The sequence below is a fragment of the Castor canadensis genome, chromosome 13 (genome assembly GCF_047511655.1).
Source record: "Castor canadensis chromosome 13, mCasCan1.hap1v2, whole genome shotgun sequence".
Lineage (NCBI taxonomy): Eukaryota > Metazoa > Chordata > Mammalia > Rodentia > Castoridae > Castor > Castor canadensis.
The window spans coordinates 99,020,162-99,047,427 of record NC_133398.1 but is presented as its reverse complement, the minus strand read 5'-3'; the positions used below and the strand labels follow the sequence as shown (position 1 = coordinate 99,047,427).

The following is a 27,266-nucleotide window of genomic DNA, read 5'->3' as shown; positions in this document are numbered from 1 at the left end:
ATGGTTGGGCTCCCAGAAGAGGTTAGAGTAGTATATGAAGAAACTGTGGATCTTTTGGGATGTTAAATCACCAAAGTCACTTAGTTAAGGTGATTTAAAAAAAACTTTCCTTGCACAGAAAGAAAGAAGGGAGAAGGGTAAAGAAAAACTGATACACATGTGTATGGCACAAACAAGCATAACTACTAACCACAGATCTTTCATATTATTAATGTTACAAGTAACATTTTTAAAAACACTGTTGGTGTGTCTCTAAATAAGCAGGACATAATTGCCATCTCAATCTTAAATCTTTCTCCCACGACATGGCCTATCAGTCAAAAAAGAGCACAGGATTCAGGGCTGGAGACATGGCTGAAACAGTAAGTGCCAGTGTGAAGGCCTGAGTGCAAACTCCAGTACCTACCCGCATCCCCCCACCCAAAAAAGAGCACATGATAAGAGTTACAGGAGAAGACTGCCTGGCATCACATTACACCTGATTTTAAATTATTCTTAAAGTAACAAGGAGACCTCAATGACCCAAGGAAATAATGAAATTTTTACTTGAGACAGAAAAAATGATTTTACCTTATGATGTAATGTAAATAAAGAGATTCCCGCGGCCCCAACACAGACTGGCGCGGGGGACCCCTGCTGTCAAGGGCTCAGGAGCAGCTGGGATGCCTCCTCCTCGCTCAGCCCGGCCCCTTCTCCAGACCTGGACCCCGAGCGCACGCCTCCTACTGCTGCCGCTGCTGCCCACGCCGCCGCGCACCCGCCCTGGCCGCGCCCCGGCCCCGCACGCCCCCCGCTCCCCCAGCCCAGCCCGTCCCCGGGGGTGTGGGGCCTCGCGCTCCGCCACCCCACAAGTCACCCTCAGGACCCGGCCACGCTCCGCCCCCTCACCTCACCGGCCCTCTCCCCTGCCGGGGCGCCCGCCCGGCGCCGCCCATGCCCGAGATGTCCGGCGGGGCCGAGTCCCGCCGTCTGCCGCGCCGGCCTTCGCGCTCCAGCTCTTACCTCCCAGCTTGTTTTCGGCAGCCACTTCGCCTTCGCGCGCCACATCCTCCTCGTCCTTCTCGCGACCGGGACCCCTAGCGCACGCCTCCTACTGCTGCCGCCGCTGCCGCCGCTGCCGCCGCTCCTGCCGCCGACGCCGCCGACGCCGCCGACGCCGCCGACGCCGCCGACGCCGCCGACGCCGCCGACGCCGCCGACGCCGCCGACGCCGCCGACGCCGCCGACGCCGCCGACGCCGCCGACGCCGCCGACGCCGCCGACGCCGCCGACGCCGCCGACGCCGCCGCCGCGCACCCGCCCTGGCCCCGCCCTGCGCCCCCCCCCGCGCCTCCCCCCCCTCCCCCAGCCCAGCCGCCGCGCAGCCGCCCTGGCCCCGCCCCGCGCCCCCCCCACCCGCGCCTCCCCCCCACCCGCGCCTCCCCCCCACCCCGCCCCCCCAGCCCAGCCGCCGCGCACCCGCCCTGGCCCTGCCCCGCGCCCCCCCGCCCCCACCCCCGCTCCCCCAGCCCAGCCCGTCCCCGGGGGTTGGGGGGTGTGGGGCGCCGCGCTCCGCCACCCCGCGAGTCACCTCAAGACGCGGCCGCGCTCCTCGCTCCCACCTTACCGGCCCTCACCCTGGCCAGGGCGCCCGTCCGCCGCGCCCCCGCTCGGCGCCTTCGATGCCCGGGATGTCCGGCGGGGCCGAGTCCCGCCATCTGCCGCGCCGCCCCTCCCGGCCCTCGCGCTCCGGTTCTTACCTCCCAGCTTGTATCCGGCACCCACTTCCCCTTTGCGCGCCACATCCTCCTCCTCGCGACCGGGACCCCGAGCGCATGCCTCATACTGCTGCCGCCGACGCCGCCGCGCACCCGCCCTGGCCCCGCCCCGCGCGCCCCCCCGCCCCCCTCCCGCTCCCCCAGCCCAGCCGCCGCGCACCCCCCACTCCCCCAGCTCAGTCCGATCCCGGGGGTGGGGGCGGGGTTGGGGCCCTGCGCTCTGCCACCCCGCGAGTCACCTCAGGACGCGGCCGCGCTCCGCCCCCCCACCTCACCGGCGTGATCCTGGGGCTGAAGGAAGTTCCCGGGGAAGCCGCTGCTGGCGCGTAGGGTCCCGGTGGCAGCGGCGGACGCGCCGGAATTTCCGTTATCCCATAGCCTGCCAAGCGGCGGGGAGCGGTCCCGGAAGGCCTGGGCTCTGAGATGCGCTGGGGAGCCGCGCTCTGGAGTGCATCGTCCGGCCCAGACTCTGGGCGTCGCTGCCTGCCGCGGGGGAAGGGTGCGTGCCTCCCGCCAGGCCCCGGTGGACGGGTGGATGGATGGACGGGTGGACGGGTGGATGGAAGCATGGGTGGACGATGGATGGATGGGTGGACAGATGGATGGATGGATGGATGGTGGGTGGATGGATGGATGGATGGGTGGACGGATGGGTGGATGGATGGATGGATGGTGGGTGGACGGATGGATGGATGGGTGGATGGATGGATGGATGGTGGGTGGACGGATGGATGGATGGGTGGATGGATGGATGCCTAGTCCAGCTCCATCCAAAGGAAGCAGGATGCTGAGGGGGCAGGGGATTCATGGATGCATGGATGGAGACTGTATCAGTTCACTCTGGCTGCCATACAAAATACCACAGGCTAGAGATTTAAACAGACATTAATTTTCTCACAGTCCTGAAGGCTGGAAGTCCAAGATCAAGGTGTTGGCAGGTTGTGGTCCTAGCTACTCAGGAAGCAGAGATCAGGAGGATCGTGGTTTGAAGCCAGCCTGGGCAAATCGTTCTGGAGACCCTATCAAAAAACCCAACACAAAAAAGGGTTGGCAGAGTGGCTCAAGTGTTAGAGTACCTGCCTAGCAAGTGTGAAGCTCTGAGTACCCCAGTATTGAGGAAAAAAAGGAAGTAGTAGAAAGAAGGAGGAGAAGGAGGAGAAAGAAGAAGGAGAAGGGGCAGGGGAAGGGGGAGGAGGAGAAGAAGAAAAGAAGAAGAAAGAAAGAGAGGAGGAGGAGGAGGAGATGGGGAGGAGGAGGAGATGGGGAGGAGGAGATGGGGAAAGAGGAGATGGAGGAGGAGGAGACGGAAGAGCTTTGATCTTCCCGATCTTGGCCTCCCAAGTAGCCAGGATTGCAGGTGTGGCCCACACTGGCCTCAAACTCAAGGTCCTCCTGCCTCAGGTTCCCAAGTGCTGGAATTACAGGCAAGAACCACCACACATAACTAACAGCTTTCTAGTTTTAAAAAGATTACAGGGCAAATGATGTTTTTCTCCCTCAGTAGTGGGCTTCCCATGGAATCAAAGAACCGAAGGAGATTCTTTGGACAAATACAAAAGAAAAAAAATAAGGAGGGTCCCTAAGAAATTAGCACTGTAAATAGTTCAGGGTTTATTCAAGACAAAATTAAAAGACTGTGACTTAAATGCGCGAGTGTATATAGGAAGTCATTATGATACTTTCAGAGAAGAACAGGCCTTTGGGTTGGTCTGAATTCACGGAGTCCACAGCAAGTTGTATAAAAGAAAGCCTTTTATTACTGCCACAGTAATGACTCTAGTAAAGGGAGGTTATTTTAGGTAGGTGGAGTTTTCTCTGTTGGAGGGGAAATCTCTGAAAATAATTTGACAGTCTACATTAGTGCTGTCACTGGTCCCATTTTGGTTTTGAGGTGGAGGATCCCAGGCTTCATCGTACAATTACTAACAATTTCAGGAACTTCCTCTCCAACTGCAGATAACAGAGACTTTGTGCCTCCAAGTGCGGGGCCACCTCTTGCAGCTTTGGTGGCTCAGGTCTGCTTTTAGTCACACGCTGTGAAGATTCATTCAACCTCCTTTCTCCCTGAGCCTTTGCCACACGGAGTGTTTGCTTGGAAGTTTCAAAGGCTCACAGAGCTCCTCTACACTGCACAAGGTTGGCCTGCATTTGGTCAACTGACTGTTGAATAATTGGCATGGCTTTAGAATGCCAACGGGAAAGAACCAGCAAAGGAAGGACTGGGGGTCAGGAAGGACAGGCTGGTCTCGGTCCTGCCTGAGCTGAGCTCCGGTGGAATGGGGGGGTCTGTGTGGAGTCATGGTGGGACAGGGACAGCGCTTGTTCAGAATGGAAACTTTGGAGCCAGATCCACCATGCTAAACACTAATGCATGACCTTGGAGAAGCTGACATTTTAGTTGTAAAATGCTAGTAAAGATAATACCTACCTCAGAGGGCTGTTATTGTTGGAGAATGAAATAATAAATTCAGAGGACCATGCATGGAGCAAGCATCAGTAAACGGGAGTTGGTTTTGCACAGTGCACACCTGGTGGCAGATGTCTTGGTGCTGGTGCCAGGCCCCTTCCTTTACCCTTCTGAAGACACAAATGCAACTTCTATCTGTCAGCATCTGCATTTGGCCGTTTTCTGGCCCTCACAGGACATGCTAGAAAAGCAAGCACATAACAGCTCTGGAAGCAACCTGGAAAGAAGAACTGACGGGTGTATAAACACCCCAGCTCCCCTGCCTCTGCACTGGAGTCACTCTGACCTCTGTGTTTTTCACTGGCTCCCCAAGTTCCTCACTGGGACTGGACTCCTGTTAGTTATCCACAAGGATGACTTTGGTGATAATGTGCCTTTATCAGTGTTTGCCTGATGTATTTTCTCACTCCCCACTCTCAAATCATTACTCAGATCTGTCCTCAGGATTGGTTCTGGGGAAACCTCCATTAAGACAATCACCTTGAGCTTGGCGAGGTGGCTCACACCTATAATCCTAGCTACTTAAGAGGCAGAGATCAGGAGGACTGTGGTTTGAAGCAACCAGGGTAAAAAAAGTTTGAGAGACCCTATCTCGAAAAAAACCAAGATAAAACAGGAGTGGCAGAGTGGCTCAAGCAGTAGAGCACCTGCCTTGTAAGTGTGAGTCCCAGAGTTCAATCCCTGGTACCACAACACACAAACACACACACACACACACACACACACACACGAAGACCATCTCCTTGAATGTGAGAAAAGAATTTTCACTACCCATGTTGGATTTATATAGACCCAGTTCTGCAGTTCCTGCAAGGAACCTTCTTACACATAAGCTGTGAGGTCTTTGAACCAACTAAGTCATAAATGGAATTTTTCTTAATCAGTGCAATGGACCCAAAGACAATTTGCTCAGGAGCTGCTTCAGTCAAAAGATTAAACACCTTTCACATGGGTTTCTGTTGCCTCAGAAATTTCAGATATTCTGAGCCCTTGTTCCTTGTGTTTTCAATTTTCATAAGACGCTTCATCAACACTCTCTCTTTAAACATTAGTATTTTGGGGAGGGAAGCAAAAAGGAAACAATAATATCTATAAACTAGAATTGCAACCTCTGGACATTGTTTTAAAATAGATGAACTGGCCTGATTTTTTGAGAAAAGAAAGAAATCTGCAAGTTTTGAAAATGGCAATTATTGATTGGGGGCCCTGATAATAATGACATCAATAAGACCTGTCTTCATATGACTGAGGAAGTGAGTAAACCCTAACTAAAAGACAGTGTAAGTTATTTCGAAGGTACTTGCAAAGCCCATCTTCACCTTCTGAAATTCTGAATAGTTAATCAGTAATATGAAAACAACTTTCCATAATATATGAATTGCTCAAAGTAATGCTTTAAAAACATTTCATGCTTTATTTGTATTGCAAAGTGTCCATGTTATGTGTCATGGTAAAGGATAGCATGGGAGGGCCTTTGATTTGGCATTTCTAGTTCATTCCTTCTTTTTAGTGGAGGGAAGAGACACAAGGAGCTTGTGACATGGGTATTGTTCTAGTTTTTCCGTCAACTTGAGAAGTTAAATTGGATGAATAACTGAGCCCTTTGTCAAAGAGGACCTTTGGGCACAAGCTGTGTTATAACAGAGAGGTGGGAGCAAAAACGTAGTATTTATGTTTGGGGAGCTATTTTCCAAAGCCTCTGGAGGAAGTGTACACATAAATTCATTCATCACTTCAACAAATATTACTGAATTCCTACCTGAGCACAGCATAGAGTTAGATGTTAGTATAATAATGACCAAAAACCAGTTATGAGGTGTATGGTCCAGCTGGAAGCAAAGCAGATATTATTTGTTGATTGCACGAATGAGAGTCTAATTACCCAGTAAAGACAATGCATGATTGTGCAGTGAGGTCATGTGCTCTGAGGGATAGCAGAGCAGTTCCATCAACTCATCTACCAGTGAAATCTGCCCTGGGCTGAGGAAGAGATGTTCAAGTTGAAGGATGAAGGATGAGTAGAGTTATCTGAGACTCAAGGATTGGCTTGGGTTGGGGGGACCAATGAGAAAGATTGTTCCTGCTTGTATGAAGACCTGAAGGAATGTCAAGCACAGACATGGCAAGGAAAGTAGGACCAGATGAGGCTTGAGAGACATGGAGGACATATGGTGAAGTTTAGGCCACTTAAAGGAGAGCTGTCTTCATCCTGTCTGCCACGGGAAGCCAACAAGATGCTCTGTGTAGGAGAGGAATGTGATCAGGTTTACATTTTGAGGAAAACAAACAAACAAATAAAAGAAGACTGACATCTGTCATCTAGAGGACCAGAAAAGATGGACAATTAGTGGTCTGTTCCCGAAGTCCAGGGGGAAGTGGAAGTTCCTTGGACTGGAGTGGGTGATGGGGGAGAAGGACTAGACAGGATGCTGGGTTGACAGGACCTGGGGATGACGTAGCTATGGGAAATGAGGGGAAGGAGGTGTCAGGGATGACTCCGGGACTTCTGACTTGCCTCTTGGTGTTATTCACCAAAAGTATGGGAGTGGGGTTGCTTGACACAGGATTGTTTTAAAGTGCCATTTAATCATTTGAATGGGATTTCTGAGTAGGCACTAGAATATGAGTCTGGACACCAACGTGTGTCCTTTTATTATTGGGTAATTTGTTCTTTCCAAGCCATTTTTTTTAATAGATGAAAGATGCAGGGTTTGTGTCTGCATGTGCATGGGTGACTTTCTCAACCTTTTATGAAATCTACTTTAACTCATAAAAATTAGTCAAAATATATAAAGTGGACCTTTCTCTGCACTGTAAGAGATTAAGAAAATTCTCATCTTTTTTCTATTAATCTGTAGATAATTGCATGAGTTGAGCATTATTTCATAATTTTGATTAAACTTGAACTGTAGAGTTGGTGCTTGATGCTGCAGTGGTAGCAGTGGAGATCCCAATGAAGTGTCTAGTTCTATGTGGTTGTGTATCCTCTGATGGCTTCTTTCTCATTCTGCTCACCTCTCTACCCATTCCTTTCCTTCCCAAGAGTTTAATTACCGTATCTAACGTGTATGCACTGTTCTAGGTGATGGATATACAGCAGTGAATTAAGAACATAAAACCTAACAAAACTCCATACATTTATGAGGTTTGAGTATGTGAATTATTCCAAGTTCATGTTTACCTTAGACCTCTGTTCAAAGATTTACAGTCACACATTTTAAACTATTCCCTCAAACTTTGCCATCCTAAAGTCAGTCTGTCCAACTATCTGTGTATCCATTCACCTACCCATCTACCCATCCATCCATCTACCCCTCTATCCACCCACCCATCTTTTCATCTATCCCTCCACCATCAATTCATCCATCCATCCATCCATCCATTCATTCATCTCCTCTCCACCCATGCATTCACTCTTCAGTTCATCCATCCATTCATCCATCCATCCATCCATCTACCCATCAATTCATCCATCCATCCATCCATCTACCCATCAGTTCATCCATCCAACCATTCATCTACCCATCAGTTCATCCATCCATTCATACATACATCCATTTGTCAATCCATCCACCATCAATCCATCCATCCATCTATCCATCCACTCACCCAGTTGCTTAATCCAGAGACCCTGGACCCACATTTAATTTCTCCCTCCCTTCCCTCCCAAGTCCTGTCAGTAACCCAGCTCTCTTATTACTTCTAAAATGGTTCTCACATTTGTCCCTCATTTAAGTGGATCTCTTACCTGGACTTCCATAAGAAATTCCTCATTGGTCTCATCAATTCTGTGTCATCTCCTTTAAATCCTTCCTCACAGAGCTGCCAGAACAACTAGTCTAAAGAAAATTCTGGTCATGTTCCTCTTCAATGACTCTATGCATCTGAACATGCCATTTCTTTCCTCTCTAGCCTTCAGTTCTTTTTCCCCAAGCCTGAGGTCTCTTAAAGGACTTTTCCTCCACTTAACTCCTACTCATTTTCTAAGGTGAGGCTCATGAGCCTGAGCTCATGAAATCTTTCCCCATTCTCTAACTTCCTTTGCAGGAGTGGGCAGGTGGCTTCCAAAGCATCCTGTCATCATTTCTTTTACGTGCTGTCCTGGAATTTCCTGCTTACTATTGGAAGAGTCTTGCTCACACCTTGAAAGTAGGGATGGTGTCCTAGTCGAGCGTGTGTCTCAATGCCTGCCATAACACTTGCACACAGACCAACAGAGAGTTTGTGTTGAATTAAGCTACTAAATACATACCATGGAGAAGTACTTTTCTGTTGGGGAAATTTCAGGAGCATGGGGTCTGATTTTTCTTTTCCTATAAGCATTGATATTGTAGAAGGCATCCTTCAATCTAAATTGTACTTGAAATGCAATAGGAGAGAAGGGAAGATAGGGTTTTTTGCAGAGAGAAGTTATTGTCTGCAGGGGAAAATGCTATAAGACACGATAAACATATCCACAAAACCAAACACGACCATACACAAACCTGTATGTAGAACATGTTCGTAATAGTGGAATTTCTCTGTGGAACTTGGGGGAGGAGGGAAAGGAAAAGAGAACGATAGTCAGCAATATTGAAATACATAACATCTGGGCAGGTGGAGGATATAACGATATGTATTGAAAGCTGTTGAAAAGTCGAGGGTGGGAGAGAAGGGGAAAGGGAGAGTAACAGAGAGGGTTGAATTGACCAAAGTAAAGTGTACTCACAGTGTGGCTACATTGAGAAACCCCTTTGAATGTCGACTTTGAAATTAACAACAAAAGACAGGACTGCAAAATAGGTACAGTGTGTGTATTGGAAGGGAGGGAGATACTTATGGAAGGGAGGGAATGGAGGAGATGAAGGTGAGGGAATATGGGGGATGGACTTCATATACATATGTGAAATACAATGATGAACCCTCTTGCTTTAGGTGTGGAAGGAAGGGGTTGAGGGGGAGTGAAGGTGGGGGCCATCTAACCAATGTACAATGTAAGTCTATTCAGAATTGTCACAATGAGTCCCCCTCCCCAACGAATCTATCCTAATAAAAAAGAAAAAAAAGGGTCAAGAGCCACTACAAATGCTTTGGTGTCTATAAATTGATTCAACATACCATAAAATAAAAGAAAATGGTCTTTTCACAATGGTCTCCGAGGTAACCCCAGTGTGCTATGCCAAGGGAGGTGGTCATTGGTGAGTGTGAACTCTGAAAGCTTCAGTTTACAGTCAGGTTAACTCTGTGTTGAATTTGGTGTCTTTCTCTCAACCATGATGTACACAATTGATTCTATCACCTGGTTCTTTCCTGCCTTCTATTTTCCTGCAACAGAGGATGGCAAATAATTACAACTCAGAACATATATATATTTGGGATAGTTCTCTCTGTGTGTGTGTGTGTGTGTGTGTGTGTGTGTGTGTGTGTTTTCTCCTTTGAAAAAATGGACTGTGGTTTTCCATGTACCACAGGGAGACTCTTTGAACACAGTGTACCTGATGGGGCAAAATAAATAAGCCCAGAGCTGCTGTAACCTAAGATGTTAGTCTGAGACCATTGGCCTTCATGCTAGTCTGCCGGCCTACCTATGTAGGGCTCCATCTTTAATGCCAATCTTTTGTGCAAGCACCTTAGACATTTTGTTTTCCTTTCCAAATCCTAGTGTCTCAGTGTTCTTGTCAATTGCTGTAGAGTTCTTTCAGCACTCAGTGAGGACAAGTTTTCTTTTTTTGTTTCTTACTCAGCTTTGCTTGTCAAAGCTCTTAAACACTCAAGGAAGACCTCCCCATATACCATAGAGGATGACTTGGTCTCTTGATTGTTTAGTTAAAAAAAAATCCCCTTCCTTGGATAAACAAGGAAGGTACAGTGGACGTTGTGCTGTGTGGCCCAGACTCCCTCAGGGCACGCGGGCAAGCTGCCATGAGTGTTGGCTGGTGACAACGCTGCTGAGTCTGTCTTGGGGAGCTCACCTCAGCTTAGAAAGCTGGTGGTGGGAGGCATACACCTTCCCTGGTCCATTGTGAGAGGGATGCTATGCAGAGGTTGGGATAAGTCTGAGGGGCCATCTCAGCTCCAGACTCCCCACAGCCCCCCTGCTCCTTCTGCATTTCTCTCCTGGGATGGCCGCTGTGAGTCCTGACTCATCCACCTCTCACCCACATATATCAAAGTCCCAGTGTCTTTCCTAGGAAATCCCATCTGAGACATAAGCAATTCAACAATGCATCTCACCCTCCAATCTGTTGGGACCTCCAGTGGATTGGATGATGCTCCCTCATGTAGGGAAGGACTGTCTGCCTTCTTCAGCCCAGCAGTCCATGTTAATCTTAGCCAGAAACTGCCTTAGAGATAAACCCAGAATATTTAACCAAATGCTGGGCATCCTATGCCAATGTCACTCCCAGGAAATTCCTACCTGCACTACTTTTCTGTTCTAAGAGGTATTTATGTATTCTTCACGTGGTAGTTAGCATCCTATAGCAAATACCAGAGACAATCAATTGAGAACAAGAAAGATTTATTTTGGGTCAGAGTTTTGAAGGTTCCAGTCTGTGACTGATTGGCCCCATTACTTTTGGGCCTGTGACAAGTTAGTGACACATCATGGCAGGGCAGAGAGAGCAAAGCCACTCACCTCACTCAAGGCTGGGAAGAGAAAAAAGAGTAAGTGGCTGGGGTCCCACTATCCCCTTCAAGGACCCCTCCCCTCAACCCCAATGATTTGAGGACAGCTACTAGGTCTTACCTCCCAACAGTGCCACATGGAGTCAGTCTTTAACAGATGAGCCTTTGAGGGGACATTTAATTGTTTTTTTAAAGAGAAGCATGACATTTTTGCTAGTTTGAGATAAAAATAGCTACACAAGGAATTTTCTTCTGTCATTTTCATGCATATATGTATTACAATCCCAGTTGATTCATCTCTTTCAGTTAAGGGATATTTAAGACCCAAACTAGGGCTGGGGATGTAGCTCAGTGATAGAGTGCTTGCTAGCATGCACGAAGCCCTGAGTTTGATCCCCAGTAACACACACACACAAATACACACACACACACACACACACACTGGCCCTTCGTTTTCTGTCTGCAATCAATTCTCAATTTCTGGTGGAATATTACTTCCATTCCCAAAGTAAGTCAGTTTTTCAGTTAAGGTTTGGTGCTCAGAATGTCTGACTGAGACGACAAGGCCATTTCTCAATAGACGACCCTTTTGGCCACACTAAGTGAGTCACCCCAGAGTCTCCTAGAGGTTTCTGGGTATTGCTTACTGTGCTTACTTCCTTTGGGGAACAGGGTACTCCAGAGACTGTGCCCTGCCTGAGCTGCCCCTTGCAGCTTAAGGAGCCCTTGCACCAGGCTCAGGGGCTCTGGTTCACAATTTCAAGATGGCGGTTCATTCAAGGATCACTAGAATGCAGGTCATGCCCGACTGAATGGGGGAAAAGAAAAAGGTAAATAAGGAAGAGGCTCAGTGGTAGAGCATTTGCTTAGCATGTGTGAGGCCGTGGGTTCAATCCCTAGCATCACAAAAATAAATAAATAAATAAATAAATAAATAAATAAAAGTGCAGTTAACATCGTATTTCAAGATGTTCTACAGCCACCCCAGGCATCTTTAAGGAAGTCAGAAAACTCTAAGGCCTCATATAGACAACTATCAGGCTGTTAAGTTGTGTTTTACTTTAAAAAAAAATCAAATGGTGGCTCTTGGAAAGATCCATCCATGTCCCAGAACTGTGATGTAAAGAAAGTCCTGATATGAGACACAGGGAGAAGTAGGCCACGTGACAATGGCCACAGGATCAGTCAGAACCACAAACCAAGGAATGCCTGGAACTTCCAAAAGCTGGAAGGAGCAGGGAAGTATACTCTTCTAGAGACTCTGGAGGGACAGTGACCTCCCACAACTTCTGGCCTCCAGAAGTAGAAGAGAAAAATTTCTGCTGCTATACCTACCAAGTTCATGGCGATTTGTTACAGCAACCCAGGAACAACAGAGATGCCCTTGCTTTTTGCTCCTTGTGGCAGAAAGTCATCTAACTCAACAGGCTTCCTTTGGACAGAGGGGACTCACCAATGCCTGCCTTTTTTTACTAATCTAATTAGAAAGTTTTGGGGTGGCCATTGGGGCATCCCTCTTTTTCCTTTCCTTCCAGTCTTCTCTATGTAAAATGAATGACATCCCCACAAAACCCATCACAGAATAGTAACATCCCAGGGTCTAAAATAAGGTTTTATTTTTTTGTATCAATGAACAAAATTTATACTTGGTTATTGTCCACAAATAAACAACTTAGAAGAATGAGTTCTGCCTTCATCCTATTTTCTGCACCTGATAGCTAAGAAGATGCTGGGGAATATCCCTCCGATCTTTTTGTCTAGTTTGGCACTTTTCCAGTGATGAGTGACTCACACTTAGCAATTCCCAAAGCAATAGTATTAAGTGGTAGAGATTTTGGTGGGTGATCAGGCTGGGGGTTCTCTGCCCTCATGGATTGGATTGAGGTTTTATGTATGAGTCAGAGGCCAGTATCTTGGCTTTGTCGGCTTTCTGTGGTGTGAGGACCCAGCACTGAGGTGCCATTTTGGAAGTAGGCACAGTCCTCCTCAGACGAACTGGGAGAAATTGTGTCTATCCTTCATGTATTACCCAGTGTGTGGTATTTGGGGACAAGAGGAGGCAGCACGGTGGAGTCTAAGTTGGCAGTCATCTTTAGGATCACGCACACCCTGAGAAATCCTCAGTTTGGATGATGAAGCAGCAGGGGTGGAGGTGTCCTGACTCTCTGTGTCACACTGAAGGAGGAAGAAGTCACAGTGGCTATTTCTTGATGTGTGCTTCAGAACCTGGCCCAGGACACATGCTGCTCAGAAGCCACTATGTCATCCCTTGTCACCTACAGTGAAAGCCAATGTCCTGGCTGGTCATACAGCATATGCTCTCTGCCCTGCCCGGAGGGAGATAATTCCTCTTACTCACCCTGCTCCAGCCACCCAGGCCTCCCTCCTTTTCCTTCAACCCTCCAGGCTCTGTCTGTGTCAGGGCCTTGCATTTGCCTTCCCTCTGCTTCAAATGCTTTCCTTCCAGGTATCCAGGAGGCTTACCTCTTCCTGCTCAAATGTCACCTAATGTGAGAGGACTTCCCTAACCCCCACACCCAACAGCACACTTGCCCAACCCCTCCACCCGCTGTGCCCTGACTCTGTTTCCCTTCCTCTTGAGCCCTCGTGGTCACCTGACAGCCACAGACAGACAGGCCACTCTGCAGGTCTTTGGGAGAAATGGCACACCAACGAGCCAGATGCATGTCGGACATGCTACCTGGTGTGTGGTCTGCTCTGTCACTTCTGTTCTCGTAGGAAGAGCCCCATAGACATGCCTTTTGGAAACTGGGTACAGGAAAGGTGTAAATCCTCTAAGTGTTGGCTTGTATCTTTGCCAAGTTTCTGTTCCAAGGTGCTCATTGTTTATCTACCGGGTGTCTTCTCCCTGGCTTCTAGGAAGCTGTGGACTAAATTTAAGGCTGAACACTAACAACTTGGCAGGACATCCTTCTTTCTGGTTGTGATGTCATTGCTCCTGTTGTGTGTGGTGGTGTTTGTTCCCTCTGCCATCCAGGGATGAGGTAGGAGAGAAGCTGGCTGATTACTGAGGACACGCATGAATCCTCATGGGCAAAGAAGGAAGACTTCAAGATCGACCACGCTGTCAGGATGGGCTGGTGGCCCTGCTGGCCCAGTGGGCATGTGGGAAATTTAAAAATGCCTGGGACAGAGCGGTGAGAACGTGGGTGGGGACAAGTAGCATGGTCAAGTCCTGAAGTCAAGTTTTTGCCCGTGACCTTACATAGATGATAATACACAGATTGTAGACTTTTTGAGCTGGAAGACATTGCTGTGTCACTTATAGAAGTGAGAAAAACTGAAGGCCATGCAATTTGCCTAAGACCCAGAACAGTTTATTGGCAGGGACAAGGGGATGAGAAGTTTTTTCTCTCTCCTCCCAGCCCAAAGCTTTTTCCACGATGCCACCCACCAAGTAGCAGCGCCTCTTTGCTTTGTGTGGCTACAACTTTTTCATTTGCGATCCTTCGACAGTGTGCTGAGAGGTTAGGCCTGCATATGTAAAATTCTTCTTCCTGCACAGATGTTCCAAACTCAATAAATGGATGCAAGGAAATGCCCCCCAATCATTTGCCTCAAAGCCCACCCTGGTTTTAGTGCTCTGGCTTAAGAAGGCACTGATGGCAGCCACCTCCTGCCTCTGTGCATGGAGGAGGATTCCACACACAGAAGGCCTGGTCAGGAACAATGGGGCAGGCGGGAGGGGGACAGCAGGTGGCAGGTGGGCTTGTCAGGGTAGGGGGTTTTCAGAAAAAGCTGCCTGCTGGGTCCAGGAAAGAAAGATAGGGATTCCAGATGTTGCCCAAATGCATCTGCGTTCAGTGGACACTGGAGGGATTCTTAGTACAGGTTTTCAAAAATTTGTAAAATCCAAAAGGAGAGGAGAGCTTAAAAGAGAGAGGTGGACCCTGCTGTGTGCAAATGTCAAAAGTGTGGAGTGGGGGGTAACACAACAGGACACAACACAGCACAACACTGGTTCTTTGGCGAGTAGCAGGAGGAATTAGGGCCTACCTCAGGACAAAATTTGCTTTGCTGAATGGGTATATTTGGCTAGTTCCGGCTCAGTGGTTTTCAATGTGGACTTCCACCCTGAGCATTGCAAACCTTGGTGGCAGCTCTGGTGTTTTTCCCAAGCACAGAGCCCTGTGGGGTGGGGAGGGGAGAAGGGCTCCTTGGAGAAGTGTGGTCCTGGAGCTGTGGTAGAGTAGCCTGGGGGAAAGTCTGGGTATGCACAGCCCTTGTGTTCTGCACTTTGCAGGTGTGGCTCCCCAGACAGCCAGGCCTTTCAGCAGGGCTCTGTTCTGCTGGACGTGAGCACATGGTCACTTCATGCCCATGTTGGGACTGGGACCAGTGTTCTCTATGGCAAAATGATGTCCTCTGTTACATGCCAGGTTACTAACAACGATCCCAGGTGATGGGCACACAGCCGCTCTCGTAAAAGCCAAAAAAAGTGGTCAGTTAAGAAAACTCATGGTGAAGCAGGGGACACATGACTCTGATCTTAGAGACACAGGGATGAAATTCTGAGCCTCACCCTTGCTTTGTTTCAGAGTTGAATCAAGCTAGGCTGGGAGATGTTATTCTTTGTATATCTACCTCTCCTGGATCCAAGTCCCTGTGGGGACTTGAGTTGACCAGGCCAGAACAATAACTTGGGGACCAGAGCTAACTTCCTGGAGTCCCTTAAAACTCCATCCAGCTATGAGGGTGTCAATGGTTCCCAAGTCCGGCCCACCTGCTTCTAACTCTCTGAGCATCACTGTTAGAAGTGTGGCTGACTAGGCCTGAAGTCACACCCCTTGGACCCCACTCAAAAGAACTGGTATTTTCAGGATGTAATTATTATGCACACTTGGTGGGTTTTTTTTTTTTTTTGTGGTACTGGGGCTTGAACACTCCACCAGCCCTATTTTTGTGATGGGTTTTTTTTGAGATAGGGTCTTGCGAACTATTTGCCGGAACTGGCTTCAAACTTCGATCCTCCTGATCTCTGCCTCCTGGGTAACTAGGATTACAGGCATGAGCCACCATTGTCCGGCATAGTTGGTGTTTTTAAAGACAGGTATTTACCAGAAAGTAAGTATCTTGTCAAGAAACAGAACAATGGAACATACAGCCAATGCTGTCATGTCCTCCCTACCCAAAGGGAGGACAACTACTTTCTTGATTTTATGAAGTCTCTTCCTTGCATTTCATTACAGTGGATGCACTTAAATTTAGGGCTACATTTAAACATGCACCCCTGGACACCAGAGTGAGCTCTGTAGCCCCTCCCTACCTGCAGGGGAGGTGTTCCACGACCTCTGGGGATGCTGAAACTGCAGCGTGTCACATCCCATATAGACTATATTTTTCCCATGTATTCACACCTACAAGAAAGTTTAATTTATAAGTTAAACACAGAGATTAACTCTAGTAAAGTAGAACAATGATCACAACTGGTTGTAATAAAAGTTACAAACATTCTCTCTCTCCCTTTCTCTTTCAAAATACCTGATTTTACAGTAAGAGTTTGGGGCCAGGGTTGACCACAGTGACTGAAGCCGAGAAAAGTTAGAACCACAGATAAGGGCACGGGGTGACCGCTGTACGGTTTTTTTCTGTACTTTCAAATTCTGCCCAAATGATCTCAGCCTCCCAAGTTGCTAGGATTACAGGCATGAGCCACTGGCACCTGACTATAAATGCGATTTTTTTCTGGACATTTTTGATCTGAGAACAATTGAATCAGGGATGTGATGCTGTAGCTGGAGGGCTGACTGTATGTAACTACAAATCCTGCAATGGTCTGTGTGGGAAGAGAGTAGCATGTGGGGGAAGAATGAAGCTGTGGGGAGGGAAAGCCCTTTTGAGATAGGAAGGTGTAGGCGAGGGAGGACGGCAGACCTAGGACTGACAGAATGAATCCTGTGAGGAACCAGGTGAAGGACAGTCCAAGCAGACCTGATGCTGTCTTGTGTATGCTCTGGAAGGAGGAGACAGGTAGCACAAGGCGAGGCTGGTGAGGAGAGGAGGACCAGGCCTGGGATCTGGTTGGCTGTGGTGAGGTCAGGGGTCACATAAATGGTCTGGAGTGTGGGGTTAAAGGAGAGCTCAAGCTACAGGAGCAGATTGGGTTGTTGGAGGCCAAGCTGGAGGCAGGGAGGCTGGTTGGAAGGCCACTGCAGACACCCAGGGAGGAGATGATGCTAAGTTGGATGGAGAAGTTGCTGCCAGTAGACTTGGAAAGACATGAATGAGTTCAAGACACATGTTGGAACAGGAACCAAGACGTCTGGTGATGGCCCAGACATGAGAAAGGAAGAACAGACAGTGTGGTGAATGACTCACAGGTTTCTGGCTTGGAAAATGGGGTGAAGGGTGCTATCATTTACTAAAATGGGGGAAATACTTTCTTTGGACAGCAAATTCCTTTTCATGGCACTTAAGGTCTACTGCACCCAGATCCTCCTCCAACCCCCAAATCTCTTTCCATTTAGTCTCAAAATAAGAATCACTTCTGGTTTTTGTTAAAAACTTTCCTTTTCCCACTCTCACCATCATCACTAACTCATTAAGTGACTACTTGCTCACCATACCTGGTAGGCCTGGGTCAAGATTTTAATGTTGAAATTGGTGAAGAAGTTCTTTTCACTATAAACCCAGGCCAACTTCCAGATTTTAAGTAAGTCTAAATTTCTCTGATATTCACATTATCAGATCTAGATATGGTTCTCAGAAGAAATATAATTGCTTATGATCTTTTGAGGCTGGAGGGGGTATAGTTCAAGTCATAGAGCACCTGCCTAGCAAGTGTGAGGTCCTGAGTTCAAAATCCAGTGCCACCAAAAAAAAACCAAGTAAATAAAAATCTGACTTCAGAAATAACAAAAAGTTTTCTTCAAACATTTCTTTCTTTCTTTCTTTCTTTCTTTGCATTACTGGCGTTTGAACTCAGGGCCTACACCTTAAGCCACTCCACCAGCCCTTTTTTTTTGATGGGTTTTTTTTCCAAGATAAGGTCTCACAAACTACTTTGCCTGGGTTGGCTTTGAACTGCTATCCTCCTGATCTCTGCCTCCAGAGTAGCTAGGATTATAATCTTTTTTTTTTTAATGGACTATTATGTTTTCCTTTCATATTTCAGATTGGCCAATCTGAAAATATTAGCCTTTCAACTATTAGACATAGAGGTCTTGGTGAGACCCTGAGAACCATTTTTCAGTGTCCGGGAGTCTCCTCTGGTCAGTTGTGAACACCAGAGAAGACAAAAAGATACGCTCTGGTTTTTCATGATTGTCCCCCTGCCACCTTCTGTCCTGAGCACCAGGAAGAGGCCAGGTGTTCTTCAAAGTAGACAACAGACACCACCCAGCTGCTTTAGGCAGAGTGAGTTCAGCACTACCAGGTAGGCCACGGAACCAAGTGTGGATACAACCTATTCAGGAAGAAGCGATCCAAAGAAATGCCATCACAGGACAGAGAGCCCTCTCTGTTCCTGGCTCACACGTGACTGGGACCAGAGCTAAGAAGCTTGGCATGCCTGTCCTGGAAGAACAAATGCTTCCAGTCCCAGGCTGGAGCTCTTACTGCCTGTCCTGAGTGTCACCTCCCATTGAGTGCTTCTGCCTCCTGAGTCTCGCGGGGTTGCATTTGGGACAACCTAGAATGCTCGCCTGCTCAGGCAAACAGTGAGAAGGGTCGGTTCCAGCCAGGGTTCCATTACTGCTTGCTGTAGGGGAATCTGGGAAGCACGGCGTTACCTTTCTAACCTGTCCTGAGCAGAAGTACACTAGATAATGTCGGAGGTAATATTAGAGATAATTTGTAGTGCCTGCCACAAGCCGTTATCAAAATCACCCACAGAAGCCGGGCACTGGTGGCTCACGCTTGTCATCCTAGTTTCATGGGAGGCTGAGATCAGGGGGTCAAATTTCGAGGCCAGCCCAGGAAAATAGTTCATGAGACCTGATCTCCAAAATAACCAGAGCAAAATGGACTGGAGGAGTGGCTCAAGTGGGAGAGAACCTGCTTTGCAACTGTGAATCCCTGAGTTCAAATTCTAGTCCCATCAAAACAAATAAACAAATCATCGAAAGAAATGATGTCCCCAAATCTTCCCATTACTAACTCCATCCCAAAGAAGCATTTAGCTAACTGTTGCTTACACTTTCCAAACACTGCTCTCCTAAGCATTTTCCCTCGATAACCAGCTCAATCTCATTATGAACAGAGAACATAAGTGAATGTCCACTTAAAGCCCCCCGACTCTTAGGACCCCTACTGTCACACAAAAGTCCTTGGACACCAGACACTCAAGAGATCCCTTTTTAAATCCAGTGGCCCTATGTTTCCCTGTTCCCATTACACTTCTTTTGATTTATGTCAAATCGAGGATCAGAGCACATTTCTTATTTTTTTAGTGTACTATAAGATGAATAAAATGTGAGTGGGGGTGACACTGATTACCTCCTGGCTTCATGGGGTTGTGCTGAGGATGAAGGTGGTGTTGGAAGTCTCGGATCATTGTTTCAGGGATCTCAGGGCCACAGCTGTGGTTGCAATTATTCAGAGAACTACCATTCTCGCCTCTGCTGTGGAGCAGACACAGTGGACGGTGACCGGATTCCACGGGAGACCCACCAGCAGAGACCTCGATGGTGACAGCATGAATGTTTCCATGGCCTCCTCAAGAAGGAAGCTGACATCTCACTGGACCATCTTACATATGTCTCCCTACGGCACCAGAAAGTGCATCCTCCGAGGAGAGAGAGGGAGAGAGAGAGAGCTCACAATGATCACTTCATGTCTTTGTGCACCACCGGGTTGCTGTTAGCTCATCCAGGCTCTGAACCTGGATCCAGGGCTGGCAGTGGGATCCTGGATGTGACCTAGAAGGTGTGATCCAGCATAAAGATGCACCCAGCCCCTCGGGTGGAGGAGGAAGACGTTGGGCAGTTGGGTTCTGACTCCTTCTTCAACATTCATCTCCTAATAAGATCCTGGCTTGGTCCCGCCCCCGCCCCCCACTTCCTAAACCAGTTTCACTAAAGAGCTGTAGGAGGCATGGATGCAGAACCAGAATTGCTGCTGGACTTCATGTGGACAGGCATAGGGAGGAAGGGCTGGGACTGGGTCCCTATGAAACAGCCAGATAACTTTCTCCCTACTTCAAAGTTTCTACAACAGATGTTTTTGACTCATGATGGGTTATATTCTGATAAACTCACCCTCAGTTGAAAATACCTGAAGCAGAAAATGAATTTTCTACAATTAACCTGTGGGGATCCCCTTGGTTTTCGGTTTTTGTTTTTGTTTTTTATGCAGTATCGGGGCTTGAACTCAGGGTCTCATGCTTGCTGGGTGGGTGCTGTAACAGTGAGCCACTCCACCAGCCCCTGGGGATCCCCTTGGGATTGCAGGACTGACTGGGTGCCAGCGTGGCTGCCAGCATCCAGCCATTTCAGCAGAGGATCAGACTGCCTATTGCTAGTCCAGAGAAAGATCAAAAGTCAGAATTTGAATTAAGAGCTTTACCAAATGTGTATTGCTTTCATATCTTAAAAAAAAAGCAAAACGTAAGCTGGAGACTTGAGGAAACAAAGTATTCCCAAAAGCTGGTTCTGATTAAAAACAAGACAGGACAGAGGAGGCAGAGGAAGAACAGAGGATGGCTCAGCAAACTGATGGTAGCTGTGACTACCTAAGAGAGAGATTTTGTTCTTCCTAACCCCCCACCACCAAGAAAAAAGAAGTAATTTGGTGGGAGGAACATAGAAAAAAAATAACAAATCAGATATTATCATTGGAGAAAGATAAAATCAAGGAAGGCAAATTGAGGACTGAGGCAAAGGCTTATTCCACAGTGCCTAATTAATACCTTTTGTAATGGATTTGAATTTGAGTCTACATTTTAAAGGTGATGTTCACATTAGAGCAAAAATGAAGAAAGTCAATTCTTATAAAAATATTTACCAGAAACTCTTTGAATTTCCATGGCACTTTAAAAAGGAGTCATCAATTTTTTTTTTTTTGGGCAGTGCTGGGGTTTGAACTCAGGGTTTCACGCTTGCTAGGCAAGCACTCTACCACTTTTTACTGGGTACGTTTTTAATTTGAAGTCTTCTTATAGCTATTCCTTTTTGCTTTTGGTTTCCAATTGCATGGTATATTTTGTGATGGGTTTGTTTTTCTAAGATAGGGTCTCACAAATTATTTGCCCAGGCTGGCTTTGAACCGTGATCCTCCTGATCTCTGCATCCTGATTAGCTAGGATTACAGGCCTGAGCCACCATGTCTGGCATCATCAATGGCTCTTATAATGAATCACTGCCTTTAGCCTGAGTTTTTGGTCTTAGCATCCTGCACGATACAGTCAAAGTTCACAAGGTGCTGGTACCTACACCCTGCCTTCCTCTCCCAGGCAAAATTTTCCCCCAGTCTGTATTTTCTGCACCACCACCGTGATTCACAGTAGCAGAGACTGGGTGAAAAAACAGCCACATCCATTCTTCTAATCCTTACAAGGTTCATTTCCCCCCCAGGCATCATCTGTGTGTCTCAGGCTATTTGAATCCCAAGGGACAGAGACGATCTCAGGCTGCTCAGGCAGGTGAGGAACTGTGAGGCCACCTTGTCTGTGAAGGAACTGAGCTAACCCTGGGCTCCTCTGAGTGGTCACCTTCACCAGGCTTGGTCTCTCTCTCAGCCTTTCTTTTCTGTCTTCTTGCTGCTCTTGCCGTTACTCACTGGTTCCCCTCCAGTGTCCTCTGTCCTCTTTGTCCTCATCACATGACTTTCTTATGACTTCAGATTCTCTCTGTCTCCTTTCAGTTTGATTCACACAACCTGATTCTCTTCCTTTTGAGTAAAACTCCCAACAGTAGGAAGCCATGGTTCTAGTGCACTCCTCTTTGGCTGGTCCTGGGGGAGGCGACACCGATCGGTCGATCGGACAGGGATGGGGTGGCCTCTGTAACAGGACACATGGCTGCCAGGTCTTTGATGACAGCAGGACTGGTGGATCCTTAGTCTAGCATTCGTGTGAGTCGAATCCTATCTGTGGGTCATTCTTTGTGGCAGAAAGGGAAACTAGCCAGCATAACCAAAAAGGAAACAAGGCTCAGGTATGAATCTTGATTGTCTTATTCTCTGCCCCAAGAGAACTGGTGATGATGTCTGTTTGCTACCCCCGGCCTCTTCACCTCACCAGCTTCACTCCAGGATCTAGAACCCACCCTCCTCCAAGTTCACCTGGCCAGGTGTCTGCAAGGGGCTGTGTGATGGGAGTTTCCTGTCACTTAGATTATCTTTGGACCTCACTGTCTGGGGCTTGGCAACAGGTTTTAATGAGCTCTTGGGGGCTTTTTGTTCATGATCCCTGGGCACTAACCTCCCCAGGACCTCAGGCCTGGCCTGCCTTCCCTTTTCTGCTGCTGGGAAGGTCCCTCCCTATAACAGAGGCACATTTTCTCCACTGAGGTCGCAGTTCTCAGGCTGACCCCTCCCCAGGTTCAGCTGGGCCCAGCTGGACAAGCCCACTATGACAGGGTGTGTGAGGTGACAGACGGGGCAAGTTTATTAGACATGCACTGTGTTTTCTCAGTCTCTATTCCCTGTCCGCCTCCCTCTGGACTGCCCTCACTGCTGGCACCTGCCAAGTCCCTTCTCCCCAGCCAGCTCTTGCTCCTGAGTTGTGTCTGGGATGCACTCTAGTGCCAGGGACTTACCAGTTTTAATCTTAGGTGTGAGAAGTGACCCAGCTTCTCTCTCCAGGATGTGACCAGATTGCCTGTCCCAAGGGCACGTGCTCCCGGGGAGTCCTACTGCCTTTACCTCTCTGTTGTAATCACTGCCTGTTTCCCTGGGGTGGAGGGGAACCCCAGAGGACAGCTGTGCACCCATCCCTTGCTAACACCCTGAACAGATGGTACACAGAGAACATCTAAGAAATAGTCGTCCGATGCTGAATGTTTGGGGTTCAAATTTGACTCCGGCTGGTGGCCTCTTCTTCATTCTACATTGAACGAATGTGGGAATTCCTAGAGGTGTGTTAGTAATAACAACAGACAATATTTCTAGAAGAACTATAGAGACTTAGATGAATTTCTCATTAATACCAGTGCATGGCGTGGTTATAGCTCAGACCCAATTGGCCCTCTGAGTTCTCAGGCTCTGCAGGTGAGGAATGAAAACATTTTTTAAAAAATTCCTTCTGCATTGAACACACACCAACCGAATTTTTTTCTTGTCATGGTTCTCTATGCAATACAGTCTCACCAGTGTCCACTACTGCTTACATTGCATTAGGTATTGTGGGTAAATTAGAGAGACTGTCAAGTGCACAGGAGGAGGTATATAGGCTCTATTTTACACAAGGGACTTGAAAATCTTGATTTGTTTTTGCAGCACTGGGGTTTGAACTCAGGGCCTCCACCTTGAGCCACTCTACCAGCCCTTTTTTGTGATGGATATTTTTGAGATAGTGGCTCACGAACTATTCACCTGGGCTGGCTTTGAACCGCGATCCTCCTGATCTCTGCCTCCTGAGTGTCCTCACAGGCGTGAGCACCGGCACCCAGCAAACATCTTGAATTTTGGTGTCCTTTGTGGACCTGGACCCCCTCCCCCATGGACACTGGGGGCTGGTTGTACTATTTTTGACTCCAGTCTACAGGATGGAGAGGAAAACCAAGTGGAGGTGGAGTTGAAACTGGACTTTCTGGTCCCAAACTTGCCCTGGTGACCTCTTTGCCATCCAGTCCCTGGAGTCCCTCTGCTTCGAAGTGCATTAGGGGCCCACAGGACACTGAAAATGCAGCTCTCAGGGTTTTTAGGAATCTTGAGAATCTCCTTAGCATCAAAACTAAAAACAAACCCCAAACCCACAGCGGCCTGCCGAGGAAGGCATGCATTTAAAAAAGCTGTAATTCTTAGTAATGGATCTCAACTCAATTCCCCCATCCTGTTTTTGTTGTTGGTGCTGGTGGTGGTGTTTTTTATTTTATTTTATTTTATTTTTTACCCAAAACAGGTTTAATGACATTTTTAAACTTGAATTCCATATTCTTGCAATAAACACAGCCATATAAGCAAGAGAAACAGCCAATATGACTTTCTTCTCTCTACTGTACAATAGTGAAAAATGCTTTTCAGATCTGTGGGAACTACATGGTTTAAGCACAACAAATTCTAAGAAAACAGTAAATTATACAGACTTAAAGAATGTATGAGGTTGCCCATGTGGCCCTCTCAGGCCTCCAGAACTGTAAATAAATCTGTTGTTCTTTTAGTAAGAAACTGTTCAACTATTAACCAAGATTGACAATGTTACCATTACTACCCACCTCTCAAACTCCTTTAAACTTCTGCAGAAAAGATAAACTATCTTAAATTTCAAACTATTCAAATCACAATCAGCAACCATTCTTCCAACATGTGATCAACCATGGCACATCAAGATCACAAAAATAAGCTTTTGCCTGCAATTATGCTGCAGTTCTAGCATTAACACTTTCCAGAATATTTAACAGTCTAGAACTTTCTAAATTTTTTTTTCTAAAATCATGGGATCTTGTCTGCCTCATCCCTGTGCACATGAAAGATGCTAAGCACTCTGACTTGATACCCAGTGCTGAGGTTCCAAACATAGATCCTCTGAGCTGGGGAGGCTGGCGTCCCACACAGGATTAAGGAAGTGCTTTAATCTGAAAATGACAGGCAGAATACAAATGAGACTTCAGTCAGCCTGAACCTGGTTCATTAGGATGGAAAGATGAGCAGACAAAGGGAGCTAAATTGCTTTCCTGGAGAAACTAGAGACAAGGCAAAAACCCCCACTAACAGCCCACCACAGGCACTATATATAATTCAATCATATTTGTGTCACCTGCCTTTAAAAAGAGTATGACATACATGTGTCTCTTCTTGGGCCCTAGGCTGCTCAAAGGAATAATCCCTTAAGGGAAAAGGAGAAAGGGCTGCAAACAGAATAACCACACGACCAAGGTCGCCTTTTCCTCAGATGATGCAAAGCATGCAAAATTAGTTCTTGAAAATTCAATCATTGCACTGGTTACTCATGCCTGTAATCCTAGCTACTTGGGAGGCTGAGATTAGGAGAATCAAGGTTCAGGGCCAGGCAGGGCAAAGAGTTCAAGAGACTCCATCTCCAAAATAACCAGAGCAAAATGCACTGGAGGAGTGGCTCAAATGTAGAGCACCTGCTTTGCAAGCTCCAACCCCTGAGTTTAAACTGCAGTCCCACCAAAAAAATTAAAAAAGGTACAATGATCGCAAAAAGCCATCTGAGAAACATAACAATTTAATAGATGAAATAAATACTCCAGTACATGCAAGGTAAAAACTTGACATTGGGGGAAAAAATCACTCTATAGTGTAAATTAAAAAATAAAGCACACGCTCACAGTAGCTTCCCCCCACTTGCAAATCACGTAGCGAAGTCATACTCTTTCCACACCAAGTATATCCCTAGTTCAAACAAACAAACAAATACAAAAAAAGGTAGCTACATCCATGTGTAAGGAGTGAAAACTGAGGTAACTTTTTAATTAAAAAAAAAATGAACCCATGACCTCCTTCCTGCCTGATTACTAATAAAATTTAATTGATGGGCTGGAATGAAGGGTAATGCCACAACCAGTAATTACCCAACTTCCATCTCCCAGTCCCTACTGGGTATGGGCGGGTGGATCCCTGGGCCCTTCAGGTGCTTGTGTTAAATTGTGTGCATGGCCCTGCTTTTTGAAGATTCCTCTTGAGCATTTGACACGAGGGGGAGGGGGGTGTCACCCATGATTTCTTTGGTATAAATGCAGAGGGGCAGAGAATAAGTGTCTCCCTTTAGCCTGGGGGTGGGGGTGGGGAAAGAAGGAGTATGGGGTGCGTGTGTGTAGGGGTGGGGGTGCTAACTCACAGAATTAGAATTCACTAGCGGTAAAGTCCTGGGCGAAGACCTCTCCCTTAAAGCCTGAGATAGCAGGGTGCAGCCTTCAGACACAGCGCAGGCCGAGTTCCTCAGCCTCTCCCTGTGGTCCGACATCTTGGCGCCCCCATCAGGGTGCTGAGCCAGATCCCTGAGGCACTGGGTCAGGAGCACGCAGGCCGACACCACACTCATGGCGCCACCCAGGATGGCGGTCTGCACCGCCTTGCCCTCGGCGCTCAAGGCCGCCGCGCGACCCAGGAACTGCGGCTCGGTGGCGAAGCACACAAGCGCGCTCACAGCCTGCACCAGGGGCGGGCTGAAGAGCGCGCAGCGGCTGCGCGCCAACTCACTGGGCGCCACCTTGACCTCACGCACGCAGGCCAGCAGCGCGGACGCACTGGTGCTCACGCACTTGACGCCCAACTTGAACTGCTCGCGCGAAAAGCGATCCCGGGACTTGTCACTGGCCAGGGCGCACGCGTCCGTCAGGAACTTGAGGTTGTGCGACAGGCCCTGTGACACCTCCAGCAGCAGCAGCGGGGTCATGTCGGCCAATGGGGTGGCTCGGAGCACGGCGCAGCCCTGCTCCACCTTGTGGCGGCAGCGTGTCACTAGATAACGGTCCACCAGGCCTGGCTGAGCAGGCTGAGCACCCGGGGTAGCCATGGCCTCCAGGTAGGCCGCGTGCGCCGAGCACTCGGTCAGCGACACCACCAGGTCGCCCAGCTCCACCAGACTGTCCCCCGCCTCTCCGAAGCGACCCACGTTGAGCTGGCTCTGCACGTCGTGGGTGAGGATGGAGAGCCCCGTGGTGCGCCCGATGATGGTGTCCCAGCACTGCTCGAAGGACTCCGCGCCCGCACATGGGGAGGCGGGGCCTTCGAAGAGTACAGGCCGGCCTCGCTGGACAGCAGCAGCAGGTCGGCCACCAGCTGCATCTTGCCCTTGCAGTGGTCGCAGACGGACACCAGCCTTTTCCGTGGCTGCGAGCTGGCCCCACCGACGGCGCTCACCGGAGCCGGAGAAGCCGCCTCGCCAGTGGGCTTCCCAGCGCTGCCGCTAGCCATCGCGCCCGGGGGGCACTGGCATGCCGCTCCGGAGCCCGCTACCACCGCCGCTACCGCCGCCCCCGCGCCTCAGCTAGCCAGGGCCTTCGTGCCTCCCGCGCACCATCATGCCAGACACCACCGCGGGCAGGGCGCACTGGGCTGCGGCAGGCCCGAGGGCCTGGGAACGCTTGCAGGCTTTTGAGGGCGCGGGGAGGGCCTGCGGCGACCGGCCTCCTGGAGGGCTTGCAGGAACCATGAACTGGGGCGCAACACACTCACAGCCCGCGCTCCTTGCCGCCCTGCTGCCTGGAAAGTCCCTTCGGCTGGGTCGCCTTCCTGAGCATGGCAAGTTATGCAATTAATACTCAAATGCATTTTTCTTTCTCAGAGATTCAAATAAGTGGGAAATACAGAAAATCGAACGTGAGGACCCCCCCCCCACTCCAGGCAGC

General features: G+C 48.5%; 2 protein-coding genes across 2 annotated transcripts in view; both read right to left on the bottom strand.

Moving 5' to 3' along the window:
* The window catches only part of LOC141415479 (uncharacterized), a 110,216-nt gene extending 108,393 nt beyond the window's left edge, over nucleotides 1–1,823 (bottom strand). The window contains exons 1-2 of the mRNA XM_074052193.1: nucleotides 1,607–1,823; nucleotides 1,003–1,301 (exon numbers count right to left, since the gene is read on the bottom strand). Of these exons, the coding sequence (XP_073908294.1) occupies nucleotides 1,003–1,301; nucleotides 1,607–1,823 (516 nt within the window). The remainder of the gene's footprint in view (nucleotides 1–1,002; nucleotides 1,302–1,606) is intronic.
* Nucleotides 1,824–25,704: 23,881 nt separating this feature from the next.
* On the bottom strand, nucleotides 25,705–26,850 carry LOC141415689 (talin rod domain-containing protein 1-like). Its single transcript, XM_074052661.1, is given in 2 exon segments — nucleotides 25,705–26,664; nucleotides 26,667–26,850. Coding segments are annotated over 2 exon segments (1,086 nt in total). The 5' UTR covers nucleotides 26,833–26,850; the 3' UTR covers nucleotides 25,705–25,744.
* Nucleotides 26,851–27,266: the final 416 nt, after the last annotated feature.